Source organism: Castor canadensis, chromosome 10 (genome assembly GCF_047511655.1).
Source record: "Castor canadensis chromosome 10, mCasCan1.hap1v2, whole genome shotgun sequence".
Taxonomy (NCBI): Eukaryota; Metazoa; Chordata; class Mammalia; order Rodentia; family Castoridae; genus Castor; species Castor canadensis.
The window spans coordinates 80,570,682-80,582,714 of record NC_133395.1 but is presented as its reverse complement, the minus strand read 5'-3'; the positions used below and the strand labels follow the sequence as shown (position 1 = coordinate 80,582,714).

Here is a 12,033-nt window from a genome sequence, read left to right as displayed (position 1 = left end):
CCCTGTAATCCTAGCTACTCAGGAGGCAAAGATCAGTAGAATTGCAGTTTGAAGCCAATCCTGAGCAAATAGTTTGCAAGACCCTATCTCAAAAATCCCATCACAAGAAAGGGCTGGCATAGAGGTTCAAGTGGTAGAGCATCTGCCTGGCAAGCATAAGGCCCTGAGTTCAAACCCTGATGCCACCAAAAAAATAATAACAAAATCAAAAAGGACTGTGAGGGAGGATAAAGGAGAAGGATGGAGGGAGTAAATCTAACTAAGATATATTGTAAGCATGTATGTAAATATCACAGTTAATCCCCTGATATAACTATTATATGCTAACAAAATAAAAAATAATAAAAACAGTAAAAGGAAAAAAATAAGGGAGGGGGGAGGCAAGTCGTGCTAATATGGCTCAAATGGTAGAGCACCTGCCTAGCAAACACAAAGCTCAAACTCCCAGTACCACCAAAAAAAAAAAAAAACTAGAAGAATATAATGCTTTCAAACAAGAATACTATCTACAGAAAAACTAAATAAAGATCTACCTAAATAAACAAACCATAAGGACATTTATTACCAGTAGATTTCCCCTACAAAAAATGCTAAAAGGGAATCAGAGCTTTTTATCAAAATGAAAGAACACTTAAACCAATCTTTTGTAAATACTTGTGCATATATAAAATGCAGCAGTAGTTTATTTTTGGTTTCTAAGTCCACTTTTTACTTCTGACAGGATCTTAAGGAAAAATACACAAATGAAACATAGGGCTGGGGGTTCAGCTGCATGATGCAGTGCTTGCCAAGCAGGTGCCAGGCCCTAGGTTTGATCCCCAGCACCACACATACACACATACACATACACAAAAAAATTATATAGGAGGATTTGTGTGTAGGTTCTATGCAAATACTACACCATTTTGTATCAGAAATTTAAGCATCCAAGGATTTTGGTAACCATGGGGGTCCTGGAACCAATTCTACCCAGATACTAAGATAACTGTATATACTAACGAGGATAAATTTAGCAACAAGATTTAACAATTAAAAACACATATGCACCAAAATCAGAACCTCAAAATATACTAAGTAAACAATGACCAAAGAAAAGAGAAGCACACAATAACTGAAGGTAGAAATAGACTATTCTACAATAATACTTCAAGACTTCAATCTGCTATTCTAATAGACCATCTAGAGAGAATTTCAGTGAGTAAAGATAAGTCTGAATAACACTATAAACCAATCAGAACTAGCAGAAGTAGAGTATTCTACCCAATGGTGGTAGAATAAACATTCTTCTCAAGAACAATCTCCAAGACAGACCATGTTAGGTTACAAAAAGTCAAGTTCATGAAGACTGAGATCACAGATTATGTTTTCAATCATAATAGAATGAAACTAAAACTTAGTAACAGAAAGGAAACTGAAACATATGAATATTAAACTTATGCACTTGTTAAATGACATGGCTCAAATAAGAAATCGAAAAAGAAATTTTACAAATACTTGGAGATGAATGAAAACAAAATCAACACACCAAAAGTTATGGGATGGAGCATAAGTAGTGATCAAAAGAAAATTTGTAATTATACATGCCTAGGTTAATAAGAGAAGACAGGCAAGCTTGGTGGCAACCCTGTAATCCCAGCACTCAGGAGGCAGAAGCAAAGGATGGCAACTTGGACCCAGACTGGGTTACACACCAAGTTTAAGGTCAGCCTGAGCTGCAATGGCAAGACCCTGTTTCAAAAACCCAAGGGCTGGGTATGTGGCTCAATGGCAGAGTGTTTGCCTGAAAAATGAGGTCCTGAATTCCATCTAAAGCAACACACACACACAAAATTAATTTAAACTAAATTAAATTAAAAGAAGAAAACACCTATTAATTCCAGCACACCTATTAATTCCAGCACTCTAGATGCTGATACTCATAGGGAATACAAGTTTGAGGCCAGCCTAGGCTACACAGAGAGAACTTGCCTCAAATAAATTACACACATACATGCATACATATAAAAAGATCTCAAATAAAAAACCCAATGAGGAAAGGGAAAAGAACTCTAAACTCAAACCAAGGAAATAATAAAGGCTAGAGCAGAAATAAGTAAATAAATAAAAGAATTAATAAAAGCAAAATTGATTATTTTAAAAGATAAAGGAAATCAACAAACATTTAGCTAAATTAATGAAAGACATAAAGAACAATGTACAGAAAAGGGGAACATTACTCCTGACATTTCCAAAATAAAAATGATTACAAGAAAATGCTATGAAAAACTGAACACAAACTAGTTAGGTAACCTAGATGAAATGGACAAATTCCCAAAAACACATCAATCAGCAAAACTTAGTAGAAAACTTTAAGTAACAATTAAACAGATTTACTAATCAGTCATCAAAATCCCCCAACACACTACACAGTCATAGTGGCACACATGAAGGAAAGAGGCTCAAGAGTTTGAGGCCAACATAGGCTAGACCCTATCTCAAAAGTAAACCTCCCAACAGAGAAAAGCTTCACTGATGAACCTATAATGATACACAGAAAGTATCTGACCAACAGCCTCTTATGATTTAAAAAAAAAAAAAACCCTCAATAAACTAGGAATACGATGAAACAACATTGTAATTGCTGTATGGGAATAACCAAAAAAAAAAAAAAAAAAAAAAATCACACACAATTGGTGACAGAAAAAAAAGTTTTTCTTCTAAGAGAATGAAAAAGGCAAGATGACCACTTTTCAATATAGCCAAGCATCAGTGGCTCACACCTCTAATTTTACCTACTTGGGAGGTTGAGTTGGGAATATCAAGGTTCGAGATCAGCCTGGGCTGGCAAATAGTTCACAAGACCCCATCTCCGAAATAAACAGAGCAAAACAAACTGGGGTGTGACTCAAGATGTAGAGTGCTTGCTTTGAAGCACAAAGTTCTGAGTTCAAACAATGAACCACTCCTCCCCCTCCAAAAAAAGAAAGGAAAAAAAAAATTCTGGCCATAATAACTTGGCAAAAAAAATAATAAAAGGCACCCAAATTGGAAAGGAAGAAATAAAACTATCTCTGTTCACAGAATGACATGACTATCTAGAGAAAAATTCCAAGTAATCTACAATAAAGTTACTATAGCTAATAAGCACGTAAACTGCAGGGTATATGATCAGTGTATAATACTTGCACTAATGAAATATTATTTGTATACACTGGCAATGTTCAATCTGAAAAGGGAATTAACAGATCAAATAAATTAATAACAGTATCTCAAAGAATAAATATCTGGGAATAATTATAGTTAAGGAAGTGAAGACTTACTGAAAATCACTAAAGATTGCTGAAAGAAATTAAAGACCTAAATAAAAGGGAAGACCTATGATTATGGTACGAAGGTTTAATCCTGCCAAGATGTCAGTGCTGCTATTCACAATAGCCAAGTTATGGAAACAGCCAAGATGCCCCACCACTGACGAATGGATTAAGAAAATGTGGTATCTATACACAATGGAATTTTATGCAGCCATGAAGAAGAATGAAATGTTATCATTCACTGGTAAATGGATGGAATTGGAGAACATCATTCTGAGTGAGGTTAGCCTGGCCCAAAAGACCAAAAATCATATGTTCTCCCTCATATGTGGACATTAGATCAAGGGCAAACACAACAATGGGATTGGACTATGAGCACATGATAGAAGTGAGAGCACACAAGGGAGGGGTGAGGATAGGTAAGACACCTAAAAAATTAGCTAGCATTTGTTGCACAGAATCTAAAGCAGATACCTTAAAAGCAACTGAGGCCAATAGGAAAAGGGGAACAGGAACTAGAGAAAAGGTGAGATCAAAAAGAATTAACCTAGAAGGTAACACCCACGCACAGGAAATCAATGTGAGTCAATGCCCTATATAGCTATCCTTATCTCAACCAGCAATAACCCTTGTTTCTTCCTATTATTGCTTATACTCTCTCTACAACAAAATTAGAAATAAGGGCAAAATAGTATCTGCTGGGTATTGAGGGGGTGGGGGGGAGAGGGAGGGGGAGGAGTGGGTGGTAAGGGAGGGGGTGGGGGCAGGGGGGAGAAATGACCCAAGCCTTGTATGCACATATGAATAATAAAAGAAAAATAAATAAATAAATAAATTTTTAAAATAAATAAATAAATAAATAAAATTCAGTATCTTTCTGGTCAAAAAAAAAAAAAAAGATGTCAGTGCTGTACTGGAGGTGTGAGCAAAGCCGAGTTCAAACCCCAGTCCCAAAATTTAAAAAATTAAAAATTAAAAAATTAGCAGGATCATGGCCTAGGCCAGCCTGGGCAAAAATCAAGACCCCATCTCCAAAATAACCAGAGCAAAATGACTGGAGGTGTGGCTCAAGTGCTAGAGCACCTGCTTTGCAAGGACAAATTCTAAAGTTCAAACTCCAGTCCCAGTAATGAATGAATGAATAAATGAATGAGCTAAATCAAAAGATCTTAAAATTGAAATAACCTTGAAATTTAAATATAAACAAGATGAAGTTTTCTTAAGCTAAGCTTTAACAGTCTGAAGAACATTTGTAGCTCCTCTCCAACTCCAAACAGAAAATTCAAAAGGGCAATCATACTAGTAGCATTTACCATTATATGTAAGATCATAAGCTTATTTCCATTAGCTACATATATTTTTCTATTCATTTTAGATAGGTGATCTTCATGATATGAAGACAATAATGGAATTAAGTGAGATTTCTAAGATAAATCTGGTTAACAAATACCTAACAGCAAAACTATCACAGCACTTTTATACACATTCAAACAAATGTCCAATTTTTTTTTTTTTTAATACTGGGGTTTGAACTCAGGATCTTGCACTTGCTAGGCAGCTGCTCTACCACTTGAGCCACTGTCAGCCCCCATTGTGCAGTTTTTATCAGTACATGAGTTACCTGTTTGTATTCACTGACACAACTTTGACAGCAAAATCTCTTCTGTTGACCATCAATCACCAGAACGTTATTTCCAGCGCCTTTACTAGGCAAATACTCTCCACACTGTTCACAGCAATTCATTATTAGACCATTGGCCATTCTATATCTATTAAAGCAGTGGTCACTGCACAGCTTATGAGTCATATTTTTAAAACTAACTTCATGGCGAATCTAAAAAAAACAAAAAACAAAAACAGAATTTTAAGAAACAGATCTTAAATAACAAGACAATCCAACAGAAACAAAGATACTACCAATGTGAGCTACTTGGGGAAAAAGAATAATAAAACAAATTTCATAATTCTTTGATCTGTTTTTATACACACAGGAACACATATGTGGCGCTGAAAAAAGAAAAACCCACCAATGACATCACTATAGACTTCTCAAGAAGTATATAAAAAATAGCCAAATTTGGTGGATAGAGTTGATATTAAACTTCATAAATAAGCATACTAGAAATCTTTAGACAACTCCAAAAGGAATTGTAAAGTATATTGCTCTAGAAAAAGAGAGGATAACCAATATTACAAATAAATAAGGTAAGTATACATAGGTTTCTTTTTTTTAATATATTAACAATGTGAATTTATAAAAACACACGTGTTTGTGTATGTGTGTGTTTGTGTATACCTTACACTTCTACTTCCCAGAAAGAGTACTTGTTGTCTTTCTTGTATAATCAACTTATTTGTTTAAATAAACATATTGCTGGAAAAAGACAAAAGTGTATGATTTTGTCTATGATAATCTCAAACTCAGAAAAACACAATTAACCTAATTTTCCATAAGTCAGCTCCCTGTGGGAGAATGAGATGACTAATGGAATATTTAAGGCAGTTTTTATATATATGCACACTTTAAAAAAATACATACAATGATAAAAGAGTATGTTTTAATAGCCATCAAAAGTTGAAAATATGCAGACACCAGTAAGAATGGGAGGACCAAGATTTGAGGCCAGCTCAGGCAAATAGTTTGAGATACCCCATCCCCAAAATAACCAGAACAAAATGGACTGAAGATGTGGCTAAAGCAGTAGAGCACCTGCTTTACAGGTACAAAGCTGTGAGTTCAAACCCCAGTCCCATAAAAAGAAAAGTTTAAAATAGTCCTAGTTAGATTCAAGTGGTAAATATAAAATACAAACCTCTGTTAGTTTACCACAGATTGTACATCTTGATTTATTTAGAGCTCCTTTAGTAGGATTCTGCTTGTCTTCATAAAGAGACAAACAAGATGTACTACAGAATTCCTGGAAGGATTCACTTGAATCCACTTGAGCAACAATGGTTCCTTTCATTGTAGTTATATCTCTGAAAAATAAGGGATACAACGTAAAGTAAAATTCCATTTTAAAAGAAATCAAATATAACTAAGATAATAACATTTTTCATTTCCACAGATTGAATCAAGGAAATCAAGCATTATTTTTAGAATCAAGAAACCAACTTTACTATAAAATATGAATAGTTGGCAGTAAAGATTGAGAAGAGAAAATAATTCATACTATGTAATTCTTCCCACAACACAGTTTATCTTTAAATTCAGTATCAACCCTATCTGATATAGAAGACACTAAAACAAAGAAAACTAGTTATTAATTACATGGAGCTGATGACAAGGGCCAATTTACTAAGACCTAAATTTATAGTACCTTTTCAATTCCTTCCTCTGGGTAAGAAGAACTTAGCACTAGATATGTAAATCATAAGAATATAACACACATTCAAAAGAAGTTAACTGAAATCTTATTTATACCTAAGGGAACCACCCCACCCCCAAATAACACACCATTCTACACAGCTCTCCAGCTACAATTAGAAAATTACCATATGATACTATTGATGACTTTAAAGTCTTCCCTTAAAGAAAGGAAAGTCTAAAATTTCAAGACTGCATGCAATATTTAAGACCACTATTGTCAAGCAATCTATAAACTTTAAAATAATTATTTCTGTATTAGAATTTTTAATCATGTACAGAGCACTAAGCTCTTTCAAGAGTTCCAATATCTAAAAATAGTTTCTTGGCCTGCTCCAGGATATCGTACAGAAAGTCCTCCCTGGTTTAACCTCGCATGTATTATACCATATTCTAAGATCTGAAACCAGATCTAACAAAAAGCAAAAGAGAGAGCTGCAATGTCTTAACACTAGCAAAAACGTGGTACCTGAGTCATGAAACTCTTACGTATTTCTAATGACTTAATATTCAAAACAAATACAAAAAAATCTACAAGATTCACCAACTTAAAAAATCTCACTCTGAAGACAATGTAAATTTCCACCTGTTTTCATACAGAATCAGTTATACATAAATTACTTAACATTAAGCTAAATTCTTATAATTAATAATTACTTTGTGGTACAGCCCTCGCCTAGCTTGTGTACAGTCGTGGGTTCAAGGCCCAGCAAAGCAAAAACAAGTAAAAATAAAATAATGTAAATCATGTATTTCAAAAATTAATTACAAGGGTCTATATAAATCAACACCTAAAGCATTACTTAACATTAAGCTAAATTCTTATAATTAATAATTACTTTGTGGTACAGCCCTCGCCTAGCCTGTGTACGGTCGTGGGTTCGAGGCCCAGCAAAGCAAAAACAAGTAAAAATAAAATAATGTAAATCATGTATTTCAAAAATTAATTACAAGGGTCTATATAAATCAACACCTAAAGCTTACCAACAGGAAGCCTATCTACATGCCACATGGACATGATAAACTTCCAAAGCCATTACAAATTTGAGTTTGGCTTCAAGAGTCAATGTAGCATACCAATTTTTAAAATATGGTAATTATGTCACAGATTCCTACTGAATTTTTTCTTAAAATTTTAAACCACCAATATAAAACCACATGTACTTATACTGAAAGGTGATTCTTACTTTTTACACATAACACAGAGTTTCTTTGGAGCAGGCTTGTGAGAAAAGGAAGAAAGGCAGGTGGTAGAACAAAAGAGGTGAGCTGATCCTTTTCGTTGATAAGCTGTCTGTCCCTTCTGTAAAGGTTTTTTGCAGTTTGCACAAGTAACCTTAACAGGTTTAGTGGGTTGTTGTTGGGCTGAAGGCTGGAAAATCTGTTTAGGAAGCGAGGCCACTGGTGATAAAGAATCCACCCCTGGTTGCTTCTGATTACGGGGAAATGATGCTGACTGGGAGATCCAAGAATCTTAAAAACAAAATGCATAAGGAAGAATAATGAAATAGGTATTTATAAACGTTGAAATTTGTATCACAGAAACAGTTTTAACTTCCCCTTTTGTAGAAGTTAAGATGGTGATGGAGCAACAATTTAACAGAGTATACAGTTTTGGGATAAGAATGTCTGGCTCTTAGTAATATATTTTAATCTTGAAAATTGCTAAGAACATAGATTTAAAGTATTCTCAAAACAACAATTAGCTAGATTTAGCTATTCCACAGTGTGTACATATTTCCAAACAACATATTCTACAGGATAAGTATTATATATATCACATATAATAAACACATATTCCATATATATTTTATAGTATAAAATATTATATATTAGTGCTATAATAAATACAATAATTATATAACATATAAACATAATATTTATTATACATGAAATAAATATATATTATGTCAATTAAAAAAAGAATTAGGCCAGGTGTCAGAGGCTCATGCCTATAATGCTAGCTACTTGGGAGCCTGAGATTGGGAAGATCGCAGTTCAAGGCCAGCCAGGGCAAATAGTTCACAAGACCCCATCTCCAAAATGACCAGAGCAAAACAGACTGGAGGTGTGGCTCAAGCCGTATAGCACCTGCTTTTAAGTATAAAGCACTGAGTCCAAATATTAGTCCCACGAAAAAAAGGGAAGAAGTCAGATAAACTGATTTCTGGTGGCTCGTGCCTATAATCCTAGCTACTAGGGAGGCAAAGATCAGGGGAATAAAGAGTCAAGGTCAGTCCCAGACAAAAAGCAAGACCCTATCTCAAATATACCCAAAATGAGAAAGGGCTGGCAAAGTGGCTCAAATTTGAGCAAGTGTGAGGCCCTGCATTCAAACCCCAGTACCAGGCTGGGGATGTAGCTCAGTGGGAAAGCTCTTGCCTGGTATGTACAAGGCTGAGTTCAATCCTCAGCACTGCAAACAAGCAAACAAAAACAATGTTTCACAGCCTGCAGCTACAACTTCTAAGACTGGGATGCTACTTAAACTATGTGCGTCCCTAAAAACTATCAGTCATTAGTTATCAGGCAGGAAGTATTCACATATTTACAGAATATTACTTTAAGCAAGGAACATAAAAGTATAAAATCTTGACCAAATAGGTACTTTCACATATGTAACACAAGTCTAAAAGGTATAAATAAATTATTTTCAAACATCTTTGTAAACTGGGCACTGGTGGCTTGTGCCTGTAATCCTAGTTACTCAGAAGGATCACATCACGGTTTGAAACCGGCCCAGAAAATAATTTGCAAGACCCTATGTTGAAAAACCCCATCACAAAAGTAGGGCTGGTGGAGTGGCTCAAGGTACAGGCCCTGAGTACAAAAAGAAAAAAGTTTATAAAAACATACATATGCTCAGTCCCATAGCCTCTAAATATAACACATAAACTCAGAAATTAAAGGAATGTTATCAAGATAATCAAGCCAAGATATATTGACTAATCCAACATCAAATTACCACCACTTCAAAAGTTCAGCACAGCATAGCACCACAGTTTGTGTAACAATACTACAGTGCAGCTACTGATCTTTTTTCATGGTAAATTTCTTTAACACTCAGCAGGACGTTTCCAGGTTGCTGCACTAAGTTCTATTCCATAGGCCTGTCCTAACACCGCTAATACTATAACCAAGGTTCATTTTTAAATTTTCAGGCCACCACTTCTAATTTCTACTACTTTGATCTCTCATCTTTTTTTTCCTTTCTAATCTCCTCTAAGTTTGACCTTCCATACATAAAAGCTGTCCTTTTATGGGAAATACAAACATAATTAGAGCTTGGGAAAACTTCTTTAACACAAAAACCTTAAAAGAGCTAATTTCTTAGTCCTGACCCACTCCATCAACCTAATGGTTTCAAGGAACTACATACACACTGCTATTCAGATTTTATCTGACTCTACAATATCCTTCAACTTTAAAAAACAAAACTCTTAAGACAGGTGAGGTAGTATACATCTGTCATCCCAGGAGGCTGAAGGAGGATCACAAGTTTGAAACTAACCAGGGATACATAGTGAGATACTACTGGTCTGTATGTCTAAATAAATAAAAACTTTAAGGCTGTCTGAGTTGCAGTAAGAGTGCCTGCCTACCAAGTATGAGGCCCTGAGTTCAAACCCCAGTGCTATACTGCCCCCCTCCCTTCACCAAAAAAATAACTTTATACATAGACACACAGTGCATTCTCAGATCCTTATCTTGCTATCTTCATCAGGGTAACTAACCAGTTTTAACAAATGGATAAAAATACTTATCTACAGGAAAGCAAATTACTAAAAGAGTCAGGAGTTTCATCTTACAAAGGAAACAAGAGCCAGCAGTCAGCTCACGCTTGAGTATATGCTAGATGGAACAGTTTTTTGCAAAACAAATATTGACTCCCTAAGGTTTTCAATTTTGTAGGCTTATCTTTTGAATATACACTTAAAGGAGCCTATTTAAACTTAAGGACATCTACTGCCTTTATTTTGAAAAATGGCACTTTAATTTTTTTTATTTAGCTTTTAAGTCCTTTATGAATAATATCTCCCTTTATCCACACATCAGCTCTTACATTTCCCCTACTTTCACATTTCCTCCTCTAAAACATTAAAAAATAATAATTAGGGGACCTAAATCATTTCATTTAAACTGTCAATTTCATACAAAGACATGAAGGGATAGCAGTTAAATTTATCCTAGTCACAATTAGTGTATGAACTAGTATCAACAGCCAAGAATTTATAAGTCTTAATGTACTATACAAAAGCTAATCTAGTAAATGCAGAGCAAAAGGTCTGTTTGTTTACATTTTTCTTAGAAGTGTTTTAACTATTAGAAAGATAAATGGCTATTTTAAAACTAACTTGAACACTATCACTCCTAAAACTTTCATGTAAACTGAAATTACAATGAAAAACATTAATATATAGCTAGTGGCAGTATAAATTGATAAAGCTTTCTGAAACACAATACGGTAACATACATCTAAAACAAATCTTTGAAGATACAGAGGTAATCATGTTTTGGCCCAGTAGCTTCTCTATGAACATATTCTATAGAAATAATCAGAAATGTGAACAAAGATGCTTAATAGCAAATATGGGAAACATAGAAAAGCCAAATGTGGAAATGGAGCCATCAATACCCATTGGGCAGCAATTAAAACTGTTACAAATATTAGTGGTATGAGAAAATACAGTATAATATTGAGTAGTGAGAAAAAAATGAAACAAAACTACACAGAGCTGAGTTTTAACTAGGTTAAAAAAAAAATTCCAAGAAAAATGACTGCAAGATAACCACTCAAAGCACTGACAATGTTCTCCTTTGGTTAATAAGACTCTAGGAGAGTCTTCCCCCTCAATCTCCCCTCCTCCTCTGTCCCCCACACTAGCGATTGAACCTAGGGCATCTGACCAAGCTAGGCAGTTGTTCTACCACTTCAGCTATGTCCCCACGCCACCAACCTATTCTTAATTATACATTTTCCAAACATTCCTCACTAATCAGACGTTAATGTCCAAATAAATGAGAAAAATAACTGACACTGTATAGAACATTCCACACAGCCACAATTCCCAGGCTGTTAAAGCGCTAAGGAGCCCTAAAATGATGAAAAGGCAGACACATATAGATAAATGAGAGAAACATTGGCAGACAAATAAAAGTGAAAGAGAGGAGCGTATAAAAAAATGGTCATAAAAAGGCCAGAGTTCTTATAATCTCTGTATTTTACTAGTTTTTTACAAATCAAGGCTGCCCATAGGAAAAAAATCTCAGTCAAAAAACCTACCAACCTTCAAAAATGAAAGAAAAGTAATGAAGTGCTAATTTAAAATGTGCTAAAATTGGACACAGTCCAAAAGGACCTCAAGCTTTTCAAGC

The 12,033-nt window shown here is 34.7% G+C and overlaps 1 protein-coding gene across 1 annotated transcript in view; it reads right to left on the bottom strand.

Annotated features, from left to right (window-relative positions):
• LOC109695263 (zinc finger MYM-type protein 2) overlaps window positions 1-12,033 on the bottom strand; it is a 97,269-nt gene that overhangs the window by 65,460 nt on the left and 19,776 nt on the right. The window contains 5 exon segments of the mRNA XM_020177681.2: window positions 4,912-5,124; window positions 6,104-6,156; window positions 6,159-6,241; window positions 6,243-6,269; window positions 7,845-8,130. Of these exon segments, the coding sequence (XP_020033270.2) occupies window positions 4,912-5,124; window positions 6,104-6,156; window positions 6,159-6,241; window positions 6,243-6,269; window positions 7,845-8,130 (662 nt within the window).